Source organism: Trachypithecus francoisi, unplaced genomic scaffold (assembly GCF_009764315.1).
Source record: "Trachypithecus francoisi isolate TF-2019V2 unplaced genomic scaffold, Tfra_2.0 Lachesis_group13, whole genome shotgun sequence".
Lineage (NCBI taxonomy): Eukaryota > Metazoa > Chordata > Mammalia > Primates > Cercopithecidae > Trachypithecus > Trachypithecus francoisi.
This window is the reverse complement of record NW_022681458.1, coordinates 63,392,466-63,416,006: the sequence shown is the minus strand read 5'-3', so window position 1 is coordinate 63,416,006 and position 23,541 is coordinate 63,392,466. Positions and strand designations below refer to the sequence as shown.

The 23,541-nt window shown below is 37.0% G+C and overlaps 1 protein-coding gene across 1 annotated transcript in view; it reads right to left on the bottom strand.

Moving 5' to 3' along the window:
- The window catches only part of LOC117094789 (titin-like), a 273,144-nt gene that overhangs the window by 88,335 nt on the left and 161,268 nt on the right, over window positions 1–23,541 (bottom strand). Inside the window, 39 exon segments of the mRNA XM_033230996.1 lie at window positions 314–500; window positions 618–914; window positions 1,050–1,337; window positions 1,431–1,552; window positions 2,187–2,364; window positions 2,521–2,668; window positions 3,002–3,153; window positions 3,255–3,539; window positions 3,646–3,760; window positions 3,851–4,038; window positions 4,310–4,612; window positions 4,725–5,027; window positions 5,119–5,388; window positions 6,164–6,430; window positions 6,529–6,653; window positions 6,757–7,165; window positions 7,254–7,532; window positions 7,650–7,916; window positions 8,023–8,289; window positions 8,388–8,556; window positions 9,222–9,319; window positions 11,001–11,267; window positions 11,807–11,930; window positions 15,512–15,654; window positions 16,447–16,573; window positions 17,009–17,148; window positions 17,239–17,505; window positions 18,341–18,607; window positions 18,718–18,984; window positions 19,110–19,236; window positions 19,374–19,513; window positions 19,600–19,863; window positions 20,004–20,270; window positions 20,550–20,813; window positions 20,907–21,033; window positions 21,340–21,479; window positions 21,616–21,891; window positions 22,139–22,417; window positions 22,574–22,975. Coding sequence (XP_033086887.1) covers window positions 314–500; window positions 618–914; window positions 1,050–1,337; window positions 1,431–1,552; window positions 2,187–2,364; window positions 2,521–2,668; window positions 3,002–3,153; window positions 3,255–3,539; window positions 3,646–3,760; window positions 3,851–4,038; window positions 4,310–4,612; window positions 4,725–5,027; window positions 5,119–5,388; window positions 6,164–6,430; window positions 6,529–6,653; window positions 6,757–7,165; window positions 7,254–7,532; window positions 7,650–7,916; window positions 8,023–8,289; window positions 8,388–8,556; window positions 9,222–9,319; window positions 11,001–11,267; window positions 11,807–11,930; window positions 15,512–15,654; window positions 16,447–16,573; window positions 17,009–17,148; window positions 17,239–17,505; window positions 18,341–18,607; window positions 18,718–18,984; window positions 19,110–19,236; window positions 19,374–19,513; window positions 19,600–19,863; window positions 20,004–20,270; window positions 20,550–20,813; window positions 20,907–21,033; window positions 21,340–21,479; window positions 21,616–21,891; window positions 22,139–22,417; window positions 22,574–22,975 — 8,605 coding nt within the window.

Below are 23,541 nucleotides of genomic sequence, written 5' to 3'. Positions count from 1 at the left end.
CAGACACACTTTAGACTTGGCCACACATACCAATCTAATTATAATATCTATGACAAGGATCATTATCATAATGTACTGGAGGATCAAACACTTTGAAACTTCCTGAAGGTTAATATTTTAGAGTAAACTAAGAAATGTGCCCTTGAATGGAATTTATATAATTTTTCAAATTATGAGGTAATAGCAAATATGAGTAAAAGTAGTTTAAAAATGTTTTAGCAATATATAATCATCTGTAATCCCAAGAAATACTAAAGAGTAAACATTTGAATATACTGCTGTCTTAACGTCTTGATGGGGATTCTGAGCATACCTGTATGTTGTGTCCTTTACTGGCATCTTATTGCATCTAACCCATTTATCCGTATCAGGATCCAGTCTTTCAACCCAGTATCCAGTGATTGGGCTGCCACCATCATCATCTGGCTCACACCACGTGAGAGTCACTGCATCTTTAGTGATATCAGAAGGTTCTAGGCGAGTTGGAGGTCCAGGTGGATCTATAGACAGGATAATGGTGTAAAATGTTATATGTCCTGTATGTCAATATGACACCAAAATGCAAGTTTGACATGAGCATCCTTTTTTTTTTTTAATCAGCTGATTGAGAAACTTACCAAACTGATACTTGGCTGTTATTGGAGAGGCCTGAACTGGTTCACCAACACCATACATGTTTTCTGCAGCAACTCTGAAGATGTACTCTTTATTGGGGATTAATTTGGTGGCCTTGAAGTTTGTATCCTTGACGGTGGATGAGAGCTTGTGCCACACTTCACTATCAGTTGCTCGTCTCTCCACAACATAGTTTGTGATCTTAGATCCACCATCATCGCGTGGTGGGTTCCATGTTAGAAGACATGACTCATTGGTTACATCTGTGATGTCAAAGGCAGCTGGTGGTCCAGGTTTATCTGTGTATGGCATTACAGATGCAGGAAAAAAAATTGTTCACCACGTTTTATTTATTTATTTATTTATTTATTTATTTATTTCAAGAAAGTAACTGCAAACAGTTTATCCCCTTTTAAAATGAGAACCTTCCTTACCTAAGACGTTCACTTCCACCACAGCAGTGGCCCGGCCACACACGTTCACAGCCTCGATGATGTATGTGCCAGTGTCACTTCTTTTACTATCAACAATAGTCACTGTGGATTTCTTAGGGACATTTTCAATGGTAATTCTTTTGTCCTGCTTCAGAATCATATCAGCCTTTGTCCAAGTTATTTTAGGTTCAGGTTTTCCGGTTACAGTGGCAGGAAGTTCAATCTTGGTCCCAGCTTTTACGGTGAGACCAGCAAGGAGCTTCACATCGAGGAATATTTCTGGGGCCTCTGAATTGGAAAAGATTATTTATGACGTTATCAAGTTCAAGCAGATTTAAGGTCAGAGGCCTCTTTGATAAGACAAAAATCAAAAATAGATACCTTGTGTGTCCACAGCCTGGATCTCCTCTGTGGGTCTGCTTGGTTTGCTAGCGCCCTGCCTGTTTAAGGCCTTCACGCGGTAGGCATACCATTTGCCTTCCTCAAGACCTGTCACTTCCATCCTGTCAGAAAACAGAATAAGATGTTTGACTGTGATGTCGATAATCGTTTCATTGTGTAGTACTCATGATCTTTCAAAAATGCAAACCCCTGGTATAATACTAGTCTTTTTTTTTTTTTTTTTTTTTTTTTGAGGCGGAGTCTCGCTCTGTCGCCTGGACTGGAGTGCAGTGGCCAGATCTCAGCTCACTGCAAGCTCCGCCTCCCGGGTTTACGCCATTCTCCTGCCTCAGCCTCCCGAGTAGCTGGGACTACAGGCGCCCGCCACCTCGCCTGGCTAGTTTTTGTATTTTTAGTAGAGACGGGGTTTCACTGTGTTAGCCAGGATGGTCTCCATCTCCTGACCTCGTGATCCGCCCGTCTCGGCCTCCCAAAGTGCTGGGATTACAGGCAATACTAGTCTTTAAATTAAACCTGGATTACTTCAATACTATAACTGAATACATTTTCATTTTAATACTGTCATGAAAACCCTGAGCATGAAGTACATTCAGCAGCACCTTTAAAAACCAGACAGACACACAGGCAGTATGGGATTCTCAATGAAAAAAGACAAACATTTAAATTTTCCCCAAACAAAGCCCATTTTAGTGACTAGGAGTACACATTTACTCTCATGCCAAATAAAAAACCTACTTTGTTTCTGCAACAGGTTCTCCACAGGCAACCCATTTATCAGAACCACGTGGACATCTTTCAACTATATATCCTTTGATGCGTGAACCACCGTCATTTTTAGGTGGATCCCATGTTAAGAAGATGCTATTGGCTGTTCGATCTCTCCATTTAACATTCTCTGGTGGGTCAGGTACCGCTATAACATTTGGAAGAGAGAGTCAGTCTTATGCGGGCCACCTATGCAGTTCTCTTCACATTGCCAACCCCTGCCTTGCCCCATAACTTCAACTCTAGGTCTAAAAGCAAAAACAGGCAACAAGATTAGGTAAGAAACCATTAAGAATGTACTCACTTGCAGGAGCTGACATATTTACAGGTTCATCAACATATGCAGGTTCTCCAGGGCCACATTTATTACGAGCACAAACTTTAAATAAATACTCTTTTCCTTGAACAAGATCAGGAACTGTGAATTCTAGATCAGTTACAAAGTCCATAACCTGGGACAAAGAAATACAGTTAATTAGCTATTTTCCAAAAACCCTTTCCCCAACTCAAAAGATTTTTACCAAGTCAGTAGGGAATTTTTTTTTTTTTTAATTTTTTACACATTTGGTAAGGCTCACAAGACAAGACAATTACAATTATACAATCCTTGGTTGAGCTACCTCAGGAAGCATTAGTACCGATGCATTCTCAAAAAGTTTTTGTGCATTTTCAGTGAGGTAAAGGTAAGAAGTTGTAGCACACAAGATTTGTGCATGGCATCCCAACCTTCTGGGATTTCCCCTACTCTCATTTTTGGCGTTGATGCAGTGCTACTCAAAACTCACTTTAGTCCATGTTTTCCGGCTGACTTCTCGTTTTTCAACAACGTATCCAGTTAACGGACTTCCTCCATCATCATCAGGTGGTTCCCAAGTCAAATGTACTGAGTCCTTGGTTATATCACCAAATTTCAGTTCTTTGGGTGCACTTGGGCGAGCTGAAAAGAAATGCACTCACAAGTCACTGTCATTAATAGTCTGAACTAGTATTTGTTAATAGTACCAAATCACCTTAGATAATAAACGGTTAGTTCCTTACCAATTACATTGACATCAATTTCCCCAGAAATTGTTTTCACACGGTTTTCTAATTTCAGTGTATAAATGCCCTTGTCTGAACGTTCACTTGGAGAAATGACAAGTTCGGCATAGGCAGACAAGGTCTTCATTTTCACACGGTCCCCTGTTTCTAGTACTTTATCTCCAAAACACCAGGTTGCAGTTGGCCTTGGATAGCCTGTACTTGGAACCAGGATCTTGATAGGATTTGGGACAATAACTTCCAGACCATCTTTAAATGCACTTAAATCCATTGTTGGTTCAACTGCAAAGAAGAAAAGTTAATGAGTCTGCAGTGCCATACTTAAGTCCCTGTTGCCCCAAAGTAACTATGTTCTATTCCCCAGTCTAAAAATAAAATATCTATTTACCAAATGCATCATCAGCGGTGAGAGGACCAAGAATTTCAGATGGATCTGAAACACCAGCTTTATTTTCTGCCGATACTCTATATAAATATTTATTTCCTTTTTCCAATCCGGTAACCTACGATTATGAATTAATATTTGTAAAAAACACATACAGTTATGTCCGTGATCCACACTGAATATTCTTTTTTATATGCAAATGACCTACCTTGTAAGTCAGTTCAGGGACAAGTTTCTTATTGCAACGAATCCAATTATCTTTTCCTTCTTCACATCGCTCAATTATATAGCCTAATACTGGGCTTCCTCCATCTTTCAGAGGAGGTTCCCATTTGAGCTGAACTGATGACTGAGTCTGATCTGAGGAAGTTAGGTTTACAGGAGGACTTGGTCTCTCTGGAATAAAAGAAAGAGTTGGAGCATACCATTTACGTTAGTGACAATTTATGAAGACAATGTTGTAATCAATTATATCATCCTCATTAAAATAACAGATTTATTGGACTCACAAAGTAAAGTAGGCACAGTCTGGGTTTCTAGAACTTTATCCAAATTTTTATGATATTCTACCTTTTTATTAACTTTCATTGAACTTGATTTATTTTAATTGATAGGCCTAATATCAGGATTTCATGCAGTAATAATTTCCTTTTTTTGATGGGCTTACCAATTGGATTGGCAACTTTGACGAAGGGTGTGGCTGCACTTGGTTTTCCGACTCCAATTCGATTTTGGGCTCTCACTCGGAAACTGTACTCCTGTCCTTCTACCACATCAGTAACAGTTGCAGACAGGTTTTCAGCTCTCACAGTCATGGCAGTATCCCACCTGATAGAAGTCTTGTCTCTTAATTCAATGACGTAGTTTGTGATCTCAGCACCTCCATCATACTCTGGTGGTTCCCATGTCAGTGAGACACCAAATCGATTCACATCAGTGATGGTTACATTCAAAGGAGGGCCTGGAACATCTGGATTTCATCACAGAAGAAGAAAATAGGAGTTTTGGGTTAACAATGATGATGAAGGCAAAGGCTGCAATTTACTTAAAAGCCAGCTTGCAATTTACTTAAAACTTCTTACCATATTTACTCCTTGCTTCTACAGGATTGTCAGTTTCTACTGGTTCACCAGTGCCAACTCTATTTCTTGCACTTACACGGAATAGATACTCAACTCCTCCTTTCTGTAGACCAGTGACAGTAAACTCACAACTGTCTGCATGGTCTGTGGCCAGAACCCAGGTCTTTCTCTTAATGTCACGTCTTTCAACAACATAACCTATGATTTTGCTTCCACCATCAGTTAAAGGTTCTTCCCAAGCAAGGCTCACTTCACCATCAAATGTTTCTGTCACTTCTAAGTTACGTACTGGCCCAGGAACATCTGAAATTCACATATAAAGGAATTTTTTAGTGTGCTGTCTTACTTTTAAATTGTGCTTTGCCAATTAAGTCTGAGAGACCCAAGGGCTTACCAATAACTTTTAAATTGATGAATCCTTCTGCTTTTCCATGTTTGTTCTGAAGCACAATTTTATATCTCCCTTTGTCTCCTTTCTTGGCTTCTAAAATTCTGAAAGAAGTTTTTTCAGCCGTAGTATCAATGGTTTTTGTAGATAAAGGTTCATTTTCTTTAAACCATTCAGCTTCTGCTTTGGGGTAGGCATCATACGGCACCACCATTGTCAGAGGCTGGCCAACATCAACCACAAGGTCTTGGTCACCTGTCTTGATTTTCGGTGCAGCTAGTGAGAAAGATAACATGTGAATGCTTTCAACTATTAAACACAACCAAGCTACATCCTATGTTATTATGCATTTGTTAGCAAATATTGGTTACATAACCTTGGAATTATGCCACAGTAGCTTTATAGCACAGAAAACTAAGTGGCTTAGACTTCTCATAGCTTTTTTGGGTGGTTGTCATGTGTGCAAGTTAGATTGGAGAGTAGAGGATGGAGAATGGCACAAAATCATAAGACACACATTCCTTGCCAAAAATAGTGACATAGGACTCAGTGTAGTGCAAAACATGTTCTGTTTTTTGATAGAGTAGGCACCGCATACTTAGTTCAATAAATCAGAGAACTTTTTTCTTATGAATGAGAGGTACACTAATGGCTTTTTCATGAGGACAGTGTATAAGGATGTCCTGGGTCAGGATGAGAACATACCTAAAAGGCACACAGGGGTTTGTAAAGTAGGAGAATATACGACTGTCTTTAGATTTGCCAAGACTCTCAGGGTGATAGCTTAGTACTAGCCTAAGTTCATAAAGAGTCATCATGTACTAGGAACTGTCCAAGGTTCTGGCATATAAAGATTATTGCTATTAATTTCCTCTTACTCAAGACACTTACTTTGTAGTGAGCAAAATTAGAACTGTTAACATGTGGGTAGGGCTTGCTAGAAATGAAAGACCCTCACAAGGATCACCTCATTAAATAACTGTGAAATCTGAAATCTAACTAATCTCTGCGATATTGGAAGGATATTTTAAAATAAAAGAAAGGGACTGACCTGCCAGTTCAAGCTTAGCTCTGGCTTCTTTGTCTCTGGCAATAAATCTGTATTCACCCTGGTCACGGGGCTTAATATCACAAATCTGTAGTCGATGTATCTTTCCTTCACTCATCATCTGGTGTTTATCACCCTGGACAACAACCATGTTATTTCTTAGCCATTGGACTTCCACCTTATCTTTATTGAGTTCTGCTAAAAAGACAACATCAGCACCAGGGGCTTCAAGAATATCTTGTGGAGGCCTGATGATCTCAACGGGAATTTCTGGAAAGAAAATGTGAAATAAATACAAATATGTTTACATTTTGATTAACAATTTTAAAAAATAGTAACATTAGAATTGTCCTTTCACTTATGTGTACCTTCCACAAAAAGTCTAGCACGAGACTTCCTGTCTTCCACTCCACAAGCATATTCACACTCATCATCCAGCCTGCAATCTTTTATAATGAGTCTGTGTATACTTCCATCTTTTTCAAATTTGTATCTAAAGGAGACATTGGATTATCAGTTAGCTTGCATAATGGCCACTAAATTGTCAAAAGTGTATATATAGCTACAGAAATAGAGAATCAAAAGATCTTGCTTACTTTTTGCCTTCTTTGATTTCTCTCCCATTTCTGTACCATTTTACATTGGCTTTCTCTCTGGAGAGCTGGCAGGAGAAGACAGCGTCATCAAACTCAGTGACTGTCTGATCTTCCAAGTGTTCCACAAATTCTGTAGGGGCTTCTATGATGAGAAGCTCAGCAACAGATTTGTCTTGTCCAGCAGTGACAATGTATTCACCTTCATCTGGGAAGCCACAGTCTTTAATAGTTAATGAGTGCTTGTACTTATCAATTCTGTATGAGACACGGTTGTCAAAAGGCACTTCTTCACCATTTTTGGTCCACTTCAGTGTTACATTGAGACGATTCACCTTGCACCAGAATGTGACAGATTTCTTCTCCATTGTTTCAATATCTTTAAGAGGCTCAATAATCCTAAGGTCTTCCTCTGTTGTAAAGGAGAAAAATATGTTTATTTTAATAATTTCATAATAGAAACTGATGAAAAAATCTCTAGTGATATATAAATTACTTACCTTCTACTATTAGATTGGCTGCACTTTTAACATTTTCACCTCTGTGATTGGTCAAAGACACATTATAGTTGGCTTGGTCGTCTAAGCGTGCATCTCTAATTCTGAGGGTGTAGACCAGGTCTTTTTGGAGAATAATGTATTTTGAACTATCAAATATGGCTTCTTCATTTCTGAACCATTTGGCTTTGGCACCTTCAGTGTTGACTTCACAGTTGAAGACAACTTCTTGTTGTTCCTTCACCCGGGTGTCCTTAAGAGGAACTACGATCCTGAGTTTTTCTGAAAGTAACCAACAAGACTTTATAGTATGACGAATGATCAAAGTGGTAAATACAAATACAAAACACAAAACAAAACAAAACAAAGAAAAAACCCGAAAAGCAAGAACAAACTTACCAATGACTGTTAAGTGAGCTGCTGCTCTGGCGGCCCCTACCATGACGACGTAAGTGCCCATATCTTGTAATGTGGCATCTTTCACAGCTAGGACCCTCTTTTTACCATCAGCAATAACGTCATATTTATCTCCAGATTCAAGTATCTTATCGTCCCTCTTCCACTGGACTGGAAAGCTTTCTTTTGATATAGAGCACACAAATTCAGCCTTTTCTCCTTCAAGTATTTCAAGGTTTTGAGGCTTTGAGATAAATTCAGCAGCCAGTTCTGGGAAGAAAAAGTTACAAGATATTAGAAACGTATATCTTTGTACTTTAAATCTAGCAAGTGTGAATTGTTAGAAATAAAAGATCATTCACTGTAGTTTTCATACCATGTACTTTGACTTTGCCATCAGTTCGAGAGCTTGGGAGTCGACAGTTGTAGTTGCCGGCATCCTCAAGGTGAGCGTTCTGAATGACCAGGATTCTCTTCCGTCCTTCAGTCAGTATTTCATATCTTCCTGTTTCAATGATCTCCTCATCCCCTTTATACCAAATCACTTCTGCACCAGGTTTGGAGACTTCACAAACCAGTTTTATAGTGTCTGTTTCACTAACTTCAATGTTGGCAAGATTTTTGGTAAAGACAGCTTCTTCTTCTGCAAACATTGAAAAAACAAAAGCCACATTGAGTTAAGTTGGAAATTATTATTTTTTCCCAACACATATACTTCACAAAGAATGACTTTACTCTTACCCAGAACTGTCAGCATGCCAGAAGTTCTCGCTGTCCTTACTTCACAGGAATATTCAGCTTCGTCATCCAGTAGACATTTGTTGATGACAAGAATGCGCACCGCTCCCTTGGATATGATGTCATATTTTTTGCCCTTTTTAATTTCAGCACCATCTTTAAACCACTGAACCTATATTTAAGATAAACAGATTATCAGTTTTCTTGTTGTTCCTTCACACAGGTGTCCCTAAGAGAAACTATGATCGTGAGTTTTTCTGAAAGCAACCAACGAGACTTCATAGTATGAAGAAGAACCAAGGTGGCAGACACAAATATAAACAAACCCCAAAAGCAAGAACAATCTTACCAATTACTGTTAAGTGAGCTGCTGTGATACTATTATCAGTTATTAAAAACAATGGGATCATGTAAGTTTAGAGCTATAGTGAGCCTTAGACATCATGCACACTAACTTCTTGGATGTGTAAACTGAGGCTCAGACTTGAAGAAACTTGCCAATGGTAGTTAATGGCAACAGGAGTTACTTAGTTGAAACAAATATAATTGCTGATATTTGACTTTTTCTGATCTAAGAAAACAGCAGTTTCATATAGTTCAAACTAATATCTAAATCTCCTGATTGTGAGTCCAGTGTTTTTCAAGTAATAGTAAATTAATAATACTAAAAAGAGAACAATTAAAGTCAAGAATACATTTTATACTAAAATTATCTTTAAAAGTAAAGTGGTGACAAGAGAAAGTTTTGACTAACTTTTTTTTTTTCTATTTTGGCTAGACCAAAAGTAAATATAAAGTTATTTGACAGTATAAGGTGACAGGTATACAATCACAGACCTTAGCGTTTTCTCGGGAAAGTTCACACTCAAATCGAGCCATTTCTTTTTCTCTAACTTGAAGGTCTGTGAGTGGTCTTAAGAATTCCACATGAGGAGCTGTAAAAGAATGTCATTAGAATTCAAAATGAGGTTTCTGGAAATTTACTCTGAAATTACCATAGTATACATTAAGAAAAAGTGACTCTTTTGTAGGGCCTTTCCATCTTAATAGACTACAACTGACTTTGAAATCACTTGAAGCTGCCCATCAGATATGATGTTTTGCTTTTTAGGTATCTCTGTAGTTTACATAAAATTATGTGGCATTCTATATGTTCAACTAGTGTGCATGTGTGTGTGTATAGTATATATACTAGGGAGCCATCTCAGTTCTTTTGAATAATAGCTGGAGGAAAAATCTTCATTTGTACTGCACCAGACTTGAAAGATAATGTCAAAGGAAACACCAGACACCAGTGGCAAAGAAACATTGTCTTCTTTAAGGCACCTAGCACAATCTTTGAGAAATTAGCAGAATTCAAAGATAAAACACGTGAAGCACTACGGCCAGCCTTGTGTATGGCTAAGAGGCATGAGGCTGTAATTGAAACATATATTCAGCTTTTTAAAAAAATCAGCTTTGAAGACATCACATATAAGTCAGGCATAGCATCTATTAGTGCAATAAAGCAATGTGTTTTATATGGGAGGGTGATTAGGATTTTACATCTGTTATTTCATTCATCTCTAGAATTAATTCAGCTGGTGTACAGAATTAGGGAGCTGCCCCCTTGTCCTTCCTTCTTTCAGAGTCCTTCCCAAGATGACCATTCTTGAGCAATAAGATTCTGAGACAAATGCTGGCTAATAGGTTTGAAGATATGCTCCTTGCAGCTGAGCCTTCTTGGAATGAAGGTAGATGTCGAGGGGAAGAAGGAGACCCAACAAGCTACTTTGACATAAGCTTGAGCAGAGCAACAACAAAGTGGTAAGAAAAACATGGTACAAGATGCATGAAGCACAGAGTCACTAGGTTGTAGCTGTTGACAGATGGGAAGCAACCAAACCAAACAAACAAATATTGCACAAAAGTACGCAGAAAAATGTCATCACTGGACAAAGGAATGAATGAAACAAATAAGCTAGCATGTGGCATTCTGAAAAAAGACATTACATTTTTCACCAGAGGAAGAAGTAATGTTAAAAACCATTAGAGTTCTCTTCATGCAGACTCCAGGACTCAAAGGATCCAGGGCCTTACTCCATCTTCTTATCCATTCTTATTCTCAGAGATTGAATCATGTGAATAGGCTTTGTCATATTACAGCAGATCTCTATTATGCTCCTATTCAGACTGAAATTTCATGCTCATTTTCTAGTTGTTCCCCACACCTGAAAATTCATTTTCCTTCCACATGGAAATCACTTTTACTTTGTTTTTAAAATTAGGACTCCCTACTTATCTTTAAAATTCAGTTTCTCCTCATCCATATCAGGATATCCATACAGTAGAGTGACCCCATGTAGACAAAGAGCACATCTACTCACTACGCAGTGAGAAAAGAAGCATAGGGAAAAGTGACTGCTCCATCATTAATCAGACCAGACATAGAATAAGACTTTCCTTTTCTTTTTTTCTTTAAACACATAAAGGATCAGGTTAGGTCAGTGTCAATACTAGAAGTTGCCAAGAAATGCAGTTAGGCCAAGAAGGGCATGCAAAAAGTGTTGTGTTGTTTTGTTGTTGTTGTTATCAAAGAATTGCAAATGACAAGTCCTTTGTAAGAAGAATACTTACGCACAACATTCAGGTTACAGGAAGTCTTAAAATCCTTAGCATCACAAGTGTATGTTTTAATATCCTCTGGGGTACAGCCGTGTATAATAAGTTTTCTGACCCTGCCATCAGCAACAATTTCATACTTCTTGCTTTTGAGGATTTCTGTCCCATTTTTGAACCATTTCACCTTAGCATTTTCTCTGGAGACTTCACACTCCAGCACTGCAGTGGCTCCCTCTTCGACCGTCTGGTCCTCAAGAGGCTTAGTGAATTCAACTGGGGGTTCTGAAAGAATCATACTCATTAGCCAAGGTACTGCTTTCCTTCTCCAAGAGTTTTGGTACCATCTCAACTTTTCCCTGCCATCTCCAGGGCTTTGTTCTGTCCTAAGTTTTATTTTCAAGTTTTGATTACACTCAGACGTTTTCCTCTAATAATGATATTTTATCATTGTTTATACAGACAAGAGGAAAATCATTTTTAAAAACTAGGAAACATTAAGGAAATAACAGCCAACTCTTGGTTAATAAAGTGATGGATACCTAGCTTGATAATAATTCTTCTTCCAGCTGGCTTTTGGAAATCTAGGCTGTACAATAAAAACAATAGAGATGGAAGGAGGAAGTAAAACCTATGCTAGTCAGTTTTGACTCTAAAAAGATAGCCTGTGAAGTATTTTGTTATGCTAAAAAGTAAAATTAGATTTTTGATTATTTGGTTGATTTTAAACATCTAGAGTACTCATCATATAAAGATAATTGAGAGTTGGCATTATTTATGAGCCTCTGCCTTATACATGTTTTAAAAATAAGCTTTGTAATTACCTTTCACAAAGAGGTTGGCGTGAGTTTTGAAATCTTTTGCTGTTAGTTGGACTTCCCCAGCATCTTCTAACTTTACATCCCTCAGAGTAAGTGTATGAACTTTTCCTTCTGAACGTGTGACCACCTAGTTGTTTTAAAAAAAAGAATATATGAAACAGCAATCTAGTATATGGGTGCATTTAATTCATTTAGATAAAAGTAAATGGAAATAGAGCTTTCCAAGTTGTTTTATAATCATATATTTAGCACATATGCATTCAAAAATCATTCCAACCAATAGTTTCAGATCTTTTAAGAAAATTTTAGGCTTTCATAGTTACCTTTATATAACTGCTAGGTGGCCTTTCATGTTGAAATTGCCCAGGCCAATTTCTGTTTACATTTGTGGTCTTTTTTGCATATGCATAGATATATGGCACATATAGTATATACATATATGTGTATATATACGTGTGCCCCCATTCTGCTACTGGGCTTATATATGTATAAAGGAAGAACTTAGAAAAGCAAAATCATGAAAGGATGAAAGAAAAATATTGGCTATGGCAAACTAAAAGTAAACCTTATGTTCTGTATGTAAGGTGTTCGCCATGCAACAACAAACTATAACTCTTCTTCCCATTTATTTTAGCAATTAAACTTATTTTGCAAACCAATGAAACCTGTGATTAAAATAATTGGTACAACCTATTAATGTTGTTCAAAACTGCAAATGAAGGTTGGACTCTTCTTCCCTTTTCATGTGTCTAAGCATCAGGAATGGGAAAATCAGATGTCAATGGTATGACAGATAGGGTCATTCCGACAGTAAAGATAAGAGACTTGGGTGTTCTTCCAGTTCTATGACATAAAATTCCTAAGAAGCTGTGCCCTGTCATCCAGACTGATTTTGCACTGCTTAAGAGTTTACTTAGAGTTAAAAATAATGTAGAGGTTTTCACCAGTGGAACTATTTATTATGCTAGTGTAAAGAAAAGAATCAGAAATAAGGTTTCATCTGAAAGTGTTTTCTTTAAGAACTGGGCATGGTTAGTCACATAATTATCTTAATAATTGAGGGTGAGCAAAAAACATAATAAGGAAAAATAACAGCTAGGAGAGGGTAATTAAATATGCCCTTGGAACAGAGCTACTTATCCAAGGGCATGGTGCTGAAATGGAGAAAATTTGTTTTTTAATAACATTTCAATATAAATTTTGGCATGCAACTTTTGGCAATTTGAAAAGGTGTCTCAGTTTCTAACCCACCCACAGATATGTTTTATCTATTAATATTATGTTGCTTTATCATCTGAGTTCCTCTGTAGCTGCTCTAGGACACTGCTCAGAATGCAGTATGTCTCAATAAACAGCTTGTACACAATCTACCCCCACTATGTTAAAATAAAAAAAAAAGGAAAACGGGGGTACCTTATAAAAATAAACCAATGAAATGAATGTTGAAGATTTTGCAGTAGATTGTAGGAATAATGTTAGAGATTTAAAAAAATATATTTATAATGGAAGCATATTACTATAATATGGTAGGCTTATGACTGTGATGAAACTATTAAATTTTTATATTTAAACTTCTCAAATTTAAAATTTAACTTTAAAATTATCAAATGCCATTTGGAATTTGGCAGTCCTTTCTTAAACTGACAGCCAAAAACAACTACAACAATGAAGAAAAAATGCAAACAACTCATGTCTACAAGTTTCTCTTCATATTTCCTATTCCTATAGCTTGTTTTTGCTTGTTTGATTATTGCAGTTTTGAAGGCTAAAATTTTTACAAAAAGTGAATATTAAAGGTTGGAATTACATTGACAAGAGCAAGTTTGTTCTGATAGACTCAATTTAAACAAAATCTGCCAAATGTCATAAAATGATTTTATTACTTCAAAGTTTATATTTAAGTTCTTTTTGAAAAGAGACATTTAAGTAATGCAAGAGCAAGTTCACAAAAGGCTAAAGTATTTTGGGTGCCTAGAGTAAAGGATTAAAATTCCTATGCCAAAAGAGATGTAAAGTGGCCCTATAGAATTATAGTAAACTGATCATTTCTAACCCTAGAAAAAATTTTAGTTACACTAAGAATTTTTTTTAAAAAAATGTGAATAAGATTTTTAGGAGTCTACATTTGAATTAAAATAGTGCAGTTTTTGTCTTAGAACTGAGACTGATCTTTTAATAAGAAGCTCTTAATATGACAAAAAGATATTTGGTAATGAAAAAATAATATTTGTCCTTAAGCAGTGTTCCTATATATAAATCACAAATGTACAGATCTAGAAAGAATCTTGAAAAGTCAACCTATTCTCTGTCTTTAGACATGAAGTTAATTAAATCATGTATGATAGGAAAAATATATATTTTCAAACAATAAGCTTGAAGGTAGAGGTGCCTCCCTCAGTTCAATATTTAGAAGACCTCATTGTAAGGAAGGTTTTCTCATATGTAACTTAATTCCCATGCTACAAATGGAATGTACTGCTGCTTTTTCTGGTCAGTGGAAAAGGAGACCAAGAAGATCTCCCTATCTGTGTAACAGTCAGGTGTTACCTATCAGATAACTGTTAGTGAATTACCCTGTAATCACTGTAGTGGAACACTAGTTTTTTGTTGTTGTTGTTTGTTTGTTTCAGAGCAGTTACTTGAAGGCATTGCTTTCAAATACTTCAGTCAACTTTGTGGCTTTTTGTTAAACTGAATCACTTTTCAATTATATTCCTTTAAGTCTTCAAAGTTTGATTTTTGTTGAGATCTTTATAGCACATTTAATATTATTTCTGAAATATTGGGGGGAAATGTCACAGAACAATTTACTGTCCTGTGCTTTATTTCCAACCCAGGCTGGACATATTCCATATATTTTATTTTAAGAATTCAAAATTAATGATGGATTGTCAAGATAATTTAAAAACATATGTTGTTTCTGGGGACAAAACATATAGATCAATTTAGGCAAAGTGTATTGTGGGCCTATCTGAATAATCCCTTAGTTTTTACTTATGGGTGAAATCTTGGGCATAAAGAATGTCAGTAAAAGTTAACAGCAGGAGCTAGTTCTTTACCAAAGCTTTAAAAAAATATTTCATTCACATATGTGGATAACCACAGAGCCCTTCTTTCTTGTCAGTACCATCAGTTGCACTTTAAATAGTCCACTTGCATTCCAGATATCACACAGCCCAAAGCACTTGAAAGTTAAAAATAGCTTTGGAGAAATGCTTGAAAGAAAATCTGCCCAGAAGTTATCTCAACTACTTGATCAACTGCCCAAAATGGAATTTCAATCTTCTCCTCTTAATCCCCTTATATGCAGAACACTAGATAGGATGGAGAGCATTAATCTTAAAACTTAATGTGCACCATGGTTGCAGAGCGTGCAGTCAGAAAGCCTTTTTGATCCTTCCTGTCTTCTGGTTAATCAAACAAACTATCACTGATAGTCAGTGAGTCTTGCCTTTTCTTCAAAAAACTAAAACGCGATCATACTTTAAATTTATTTCTATTTTAATAAGAATATCATCAGGTTAAACCTAATAAAAAATGGAAAAATCGGCTTTACAGTTTCAGCAGAAATCAGGCTAAAGGTGGAAAGAGAAAAAGGCAAAGGCAGAGGAAGAGACATTAGAAAGAACAAAGAATAAGGAACATACAAGTGAAGGTGGAAGAACTCCAGAAAAAGAACGGGAAAGACAAGGCATGCCTGCTTTTTACCTTATCGCTGGGCTCTAGTTTCTTTCCTTTGAGATACCATTCTACCGGGATATCCTCGTAGGAGAGCTCGCAGTCGAAGGTGGCTGTTTCCCCTGCAGTCACGGTGACATCCTTTAAAGGCCTCAGAAGACCAATTACTCGTGCTTTTCGAGAGGGAAGAAACAGCTTTGCGTTACTCATTTTGTAATCCCAAAAGAATAAATAGAGACTTAGATATGAACCTTCATGGTTGCTTTCTTCAAGAAGCCACAGGACTGGCCACTATTTTAACTCCCATGTGAACGTGGACTTATGGTGCTGAGAAGGGGAGAGCTGGTAGCCGGAGAGCGAGTATATGTAGGGGCCCTTTTGTTCTGACGTACAAGGTCAGCGAGAAATTTCTGCCGCATCTGTCTCTCTGCCAGGCGTCAAGTTCTTCTTGCTACATAAGGTATGTGACTTCCAAAATAACTAAGACTCTGATTGGGAGAGGACAAGGGGCCCTCAATCAGAGGCTGTCCCTATCCATCAAACACTTTGCACCTTCCAGAAATGTTAGCCTAATGCTCTCCACCTTCTTTCTTGAATCTGACATGCTCACACAGCAAAGTTTGTCTTTCTGGTGCTCTAGTTGCACAGTCACTTGAGGGAAGTGGTCTTTAAGGGTTCTGAGTTAGATTCTCATTGTATGTGTATCTACTTTCAATGAGAGGACTACAGAGCGGGAAAATCTGATTTGCTAAATTTTCTTTTGTTCAAATGGCAAGGTCAACAAAATTTCCAAAATTTTACAATTTGAACCACTTCTGTATTGGAATATCAAAGTGGCAAAGAGTGCCAGTTTTTGTGTTTTAACAATATTTGATAACTAATAAAATAATTCCAATTAATTTCACTCACATTCATTTTCTGAAAAAGTGCTTATTTAATTTTCCTCAAAAACATACAATACTTACGCTTAACTCGGAGGTGGGCACTAGATTTAACATTGGCAGCTTGGAAATCCACCCCACCAGTCTGGTCCAGGCGACAGTTGTGCAAAACAAGGGAGTGTATTTTGCCTTCTTCCTTAATTTCACAATCCTGTACCAACAAAATAGAAAAACTTTCATAGAAAATAATTTCCTTTGAAATTTTTTCCTAAGGATAGAATATCGTAATTAAAGGAATGCAACAAATAAATGGTAGTGAAACTTTATATAACTTTGAGCTCTTTTTTAGGAAGTAAAGCTTACAAGTACTAAGAGGAAAGCCACATTTATTTTAGCTGTATAATTCTGAGCCAACTAGCAGCATCACAGAGTATCTACAACCTTATACCCACTCTGCTGAATCAAAAGTAATGCAAGTGTGCCAGTCTGAGCCCATTCATAGACCCTGACATCTCTCTTTGGCTTAGAGTCTGATAGAGAAACTGCTATCATGTTTTAAATGTCCTGCATGCACTCTGACTTTCACCTGTCCTTTTCTAATTCACACAGCTCCTTTAGGTGTTGACAAGTTCAGAAATAGCCTTACAGGTGTTTGGAGTAGGGCCTCTCCCTTGAGTTTCCAGTTGGCGTGGATATCATCTTCAGAGATTTCGGTTTCAAAGCGGGCCGTCTCAGTCTCCATCACCTCCACACTGTGCAGGGGTCGCACCAGTTTAATTTCCCGATCTAGAAAAGTGAAGGGCCAGCATGGGTCATTAGCCTCTGGCACAAATAACCCCAATGCTTCAAGAGTGAAACTCATGGAAATTTCCTTACCCTCAATGTCAAGTTTTCCTGAGGTCTTATCTGTCCCACAGTCACAGGTGTACTGTCCAATATCCGATTTCAAGGCTTTCTTTAGGATTAGCATGCGTTTCTTGCCATCTGCCTTAATAACAGCATTTTTGGATGGCTTTATTTCCTTCCCATCCTTAAACCATTTCACTGGTGCATCTGCTTTGCTAATTTCACACTGCAGAATAACTTCATCTTTCTCTACACCAGTATAATCTTGAAGTTTTCCTGTAAAATATGGGTCTCCCTCTGCAAATAAAGTATAAGTGAAAAAGTTTTATTGATCACCTTAGGGAAATGACAATCTCTTAGAAAGTTTAAGACACAATTCACAGAGTTCTGAGTATATTTTTAAATTGTGTCAAGTGTTCAATCATTTAACCTGTTTATGTTCAAAAGTTCTCTAAATATTAGGGAATCGGTGCATGGGATTTATCAAGATCTAATCCATTCATATTGAATTTTGAAACATTTTGTTAACAGTAGCTAAAAAGACTGAAATTTAGCTTCAAATACAATTTTGTATTCCTCCATTATTTGGATACATTTCTAATTTCTTAGCAACTCTATTATGTCTAGTTTACTTTTAAGCTTTCAGGTTCACATTGTTAGTTTTTCTTAATTAATAGTTTGCCTTTAATAATGTCTATATATGTTAGCCTTCATGTTTAATCTTGTTGATATTAGGTGGCCAAGAAAATGAGGCTCGTTAATGTAGGTTATGTAGTATCTTCTCTTATGGGAAACTTGAAAAACATTCCTCTGAAATAATTTTGATAAAATGAAGAGATAGAAAGTATTTATATATTCCTGTTTTAAACATGACAGGGCTCAATAATTAATGAAAAATTTTAAGTTTGCTTTTAACTGGCTATTTTGTGGGCATAAGCTAGAATCTTCATTAATTTACAGTAATGAAGGTAAAATGTTTTAGAAATAAGCCTGATTACATATGTGATAGCTTCATAAGGAGTTGGGCTGCTTTCATGCAATATAACACTTAGAAGACTATTTTATAAAATAGATACTCCACAAATTTCTGCTGAATTTAATGCAATAAAATTAAAATTTAAAAAGCACTTACCAAGCACAGTGAGTTTAGCTTCTGAACTCATCCCCATAGCTTCTACTCTAATTTGAGAGGTATCATCAATAGACAGGTCTTTGAATGTGATTGAATGAGTTTTCCCTTCGTCTTGCATTGAGACCGACCTGGTGGTGTGTAGGCGCTGGTCATTCTTGAACCATTTAACTCGGATGTTATCATGAGATAACTCCACAGTAAACACAGCACTTTCCTTCTCTTTGGCAGTTACATCCTTGAGAGGGGTGAGAAATTTAAGCCGGATTCCTATCAAGAAAAAAAAAAAGAACTTATTAATTGAAGCACTTTAAAGAGGAAATATAAAAGTAAAGGCAAAAAAATGATTTTGGGGTGGACTATTTGATAAAACTATTTACCTTCAATGATCAGTTTGCCACTTGTGTGCTTATCTTCAGCTTCAAACATGTATTTTGCTTCATCTTCAAAAGCAGCCGACTTGATCACCATTGAATGCTTAGTACCATCCTTTATAAGCTCAAATCTGTCATCACCTGTGATTTCCTGGGTTCCTTTTAGCCAACGGAATGTTTTGGGTTCCCTGGATACTTCACACTCAAACTTAGCCTCATCTTTCTCGAAGACTTTAACATCACTGAGAGGTGTGATGAAGATAAGAGGCAATTCTGAAAGAAGGGGACAGTGGATGAAGTCAGAATATGTTTCCATTGAGGACCCTTGATCAATGCAGGGGTGTATCAGGAAATCTTGCAGAGAAAATACAAAAATGTGGCCGACAAGTAGAGCATACCTTTCACTTTCAGATTAGCTGCAGATTTGGCATTAGCAGCCTGGAAGGAAACCTCTCCTGTCATACCCAGCTGACAGTTATGAAGGATCAGAATATGCTTCTTCCCATCCTCAATGATTTCACAGTCCTGGAGTGAGGATTAGAAGGAAAGAAAGAACATCATTTACATAGTTATTCCTACAAATCATCAGATATTTTATGCCTTTTTTCACCCTACACAACCAAGGAACCCCTCTCCTATATGATTAGCTACTCTTGACTTACAGGGGAAGCTGTCAAAGGCTCTCCTTTCAGCTTCCACTGGCCGTGAACATCAGGTTCAGAAAGTTCAATTTCAAAGCGGGCTGTTTCACCAACAAACACCTCTACTCCATACAGAGGCTTTTCCACTTTTATTAGTCGAGCTGAAATGATACAGTTTTGTTAGCATGACCGAACTAATAAACTACAGATTCAGATAGGGTAAATTTTACATTGTTGAGCAACTCACCCTCAACAGTAACATTTGCCTTGGTCTTGTCTGTGCCACAGTCACACACATATTCGCCTTTATCTTTAAGTTCTGCCTTTTTGATTTTTAAAATGCGGCGCAGGCCATCTGCCTTGATAGAATATTTGGGTGAAGGGACAATCTCTTCACCATCTTTGAACCATTTCACTGGTACATCCTTGCTCACTTCACACTTCAAAATAATCTCATCCTTCTCCACTGCAGTTTTGTCATGTAATTTCACAGTGAAGTAGGGATCAGCCTCTGTAAACAACATTTAGCATCAAATTAGAAGAATGTGAAAACTAAAGTTTATTAAAGAGTAAAAGGTTGCAAAATATTTTATTACTCCCCACTCCCATGATTCAGAAACTGGCTCTCTGGTTATAGTTGGTTACATTTACCTAAGACCTTCAGCTGTGCTGTGGAGCTCAGATCCTTGACTTGAGCTTTTATCTGAGATATATCATCCAGTGTCACTTCTTTCATTTCCAATTTGTGAGTCTTGCCCTCAGAAGAGATGAGTACTGTTCTGCTTGTGTGGAGTTTGACATCATTTTTGAACCAGACTACATGCATTTTTTCATGAGAAAGTTCACATACAAAAGTTGCTGTTTCACCTTCTTTTACTGTCTGATCTTCAAGAGGCGACATGAATTTCAGTCTTATACCTGAAATGCAAGCATAGGTAATGCCTCAGAAACACAATTCACCTTCAGAAACATTCCATTCTAATCTGTCTGAGTAAAAGGGACCTATTTCACATGACATTTATTCATCTTTCCAAATAGAGTGCCACTAAAAAAAAATTCAGGGGGTTGTTTTGGTAACACTATGAAAGTTAATTAGTGATGCTGATTATCACAGCTTTTAGAACTTGGTGTCCTATCTTTAAAGTCATATATTTGCATGCTTTTATGGGATGTCACAGATCTCATTAGCTCTCTTACCTGTGACAAATAACCGAGCTGAGGTCTTCTTGCCCTCTACCTCAGCAGTATAGACCCCTTCATCATCAAATTGAGAATCATTAATAACAAGAATATGTTTCTTTCCATCAGCAATGATATCGAATTTGTCAGATGACTTGATTATATCGGGTCCTTTGGACCATATAACATTTGCCTCTCGGGTGAGGACACATTCGAATCGAGCCTGTCGCCTTTCTGGAACAGTGACATCCTTCAGGGGCACAGCAAAGTCAAGTTCGATTTCTGAAAATCAGACATTAAGAATGAGGCTTTTCAGAATGCACAGGGATGTGAAATGAAGTTGAGCCCCCTCCCTGAATTCTAAAAGCCCTATACCTTTTACTGTCAAAATGGCAGTTGTAATTGCATTCAGGGCCTGGTAGAGGACTTCACCAGCTTGGTCCAGTTTGACTTTGTGCAAAGTTAAGAAGCGTTTTCCACCTTCTGCTTTGATTTCACAAGTCTGAAAAACAATAGTTTTAGTAACCATTTGAAAGAGATAAATTCCCTATAGGAGAAATGTTTCAGATACAGATTTCTATAGAATTTTAAAAATTACTACTAATAAAAGTAAGCAGACAATTCCCTGTCATAACATTTTACAAAAATTGTTCAAGTTGTCCGCAAATGATATGTAAAATTTCTTTCCTTCTTGGAGACTTTAGAAGACTCCATTATTATTAAAGCAACCTGAATCTAGGAAGTAGATATTGAATATAGGATGTGGTTATTTTATATGACTAACAATTTAAAATGTGAAATTACTCACAGGTGAGGGCCTTAGAAGTTCTCCTTTCAGTTTCCATTGTCCAGGAATGTCTGCCTCTGAGATTTCTGCATCAAAGCTTGCACTTTCTTTCTCATAAATGGTAACGTCCTCTATTGGTTTAAGCAGTTCAACTTCACGTTCTGTATTGGTCAGGGATGAAGTAACATAATGCTTTAGACAATCCAACAATGCTTTGCTTTTATGTGTTTTGGTGTGTTATTTGGCTTTACACATATACAAAACTTATATTTTGAATAAAAGGTAGGATTTTCATACCTCCAAGTGTCAGCTTTGCAGGGTATCTTTTTCCTTCAATTTCCACTGCATATTCGTCAATATCTTCTGGCATAGCATTCTTAATTTTGAGGTATAGATGATTTCCATCTCTCAGTATTTCAGTCTTATCATTTGGTTCTGCAGGGATTTCATCATATCCTTTGAACCACTTAATGTTTGGAGTATCTTTTGCTATATCACAGGCAAAAATAGCTGTCCCCTTGGGTTTCACATGCTGGTCTCGTATAGGTTTCACCAGCCAATCTCTAATGACTTCTATATGAAAATAAAATCAGGAAAAATGATTAAGATCTGAACAAGTAATATACATAGCTTCCTTAGTAAATTTCAGAAATAGGAAAAATTTCACAAAATTGGGCATAATTAATCCACTATAGGATATATTGTTATTCCCCTTTTAGGTACAAGATTTCTGATATTGTAATACTGGGAAACGAAGTCCTTTCTTCCATTTTCTTAGTGTGGTAATAAGCAGAAAAAAATCTTCCAGGAAAGTACTAACCTACTACTTTTACGCAAGATGAACACTCCAGGTTGTTGGCGTTTTCCACAGTAACTGTGTATGTTCCAGCATCTGTGTCATCTGCATCGTTGATGGTCAGGGCCCGCATCAAGCCAATGACGCCCGGCACAATTCGGCCAGGTTTCTCCACCACAATCTTGCCATCCTTCCTCCAGACAACATCACGCTCTTTGTTTAACTCGCAGCTCAAGTACAATGGCTGTCCTTTGACCACTGTGACTTCCTCTTCCAGTGTTTTTACAAAACGCACAGGAAGTTCTGTGAAGAATTTCAGTATGTATTTCAATAAATACAATATTTTCAATGAAATAAAACTTGGAAATAAGAGGTTTTGTAAAACTACAATGCAAGTTGCTACTAAGGTTTGTTACATTAAAGTTTAATATAGACTATGTTCAGAAGACTGGAAATTACCTTCGACAACAAGTTTAGCCGTGGAGGTCTTTTCTTTGTTTCCCAAACGTAAAACACAGGTGTATTCACCAGCATCGGAAAGTTGAACGTCAATGATGTGCAGCTTTCTGTCTTTACCATCTGCAATAAACCTGTGCTTGGGGCTCTCACGGATATTGCTACCATCTTTCATCCAGGTTGTAATTGCAGTGGAGGGGGATACCAAACATTCAAAGATTGCTGAAGAGCCAACGAACTCTGATTCAGTCAAGACGATGTCTTTGATTTCTTTCACAAACTTCAATGGCACAGCCTTTAGCTGGTAGGTGAATGGGGCTTCATCAGGAGGTTTCTCTCCACCACTTCCTGGCCTTAATTTTCTCCTTTCGGCTTCTATTGGTGAAGGAGTCTTTTTGGCTACACCTAATTCAAAGTAAAATAAAAAGTTGATTTGGCATCCCCATAGGAGTCAGAAAATTCATACTTGGCTGCCTGCTGGATAAAACCAGCCATAAAGCAATTAGAAGACAAGAACAGAAAATTAAAGACCAGGCAATTGAAAGGTCAATTGAATTTATACTGCCTTGTTTCAGACAGGAAAATGAGATGGTATAAGGAATCCATGAATCATAAATGCTCCTTTTCTCAAGTTTTAATCTGAAGTATAAAATAGCCAGATTAATGTCTAATTATTTTATCTGCCATGTATAAATATCATGCATATGAAAAATGAAGCTAAGAACTTATAGGATTCGCTATGCTTAAATATAGTTGGTATATATATATATATATATATATATATATCTTTTTACCTCCTTGCATAATACTAAAAGTGTATTGTTTGAAATATCAGAAAACATGCTAGTTTTAGTAGAATCAATTAGAAAAAATAAAAATTGTTATAAATTTTGTAATTTTTTTCCCCTTGAATATGAACTTTGGAAATCCAGAGTGGAAGATTACAATACAAGTACTAGAAAAACGAATCT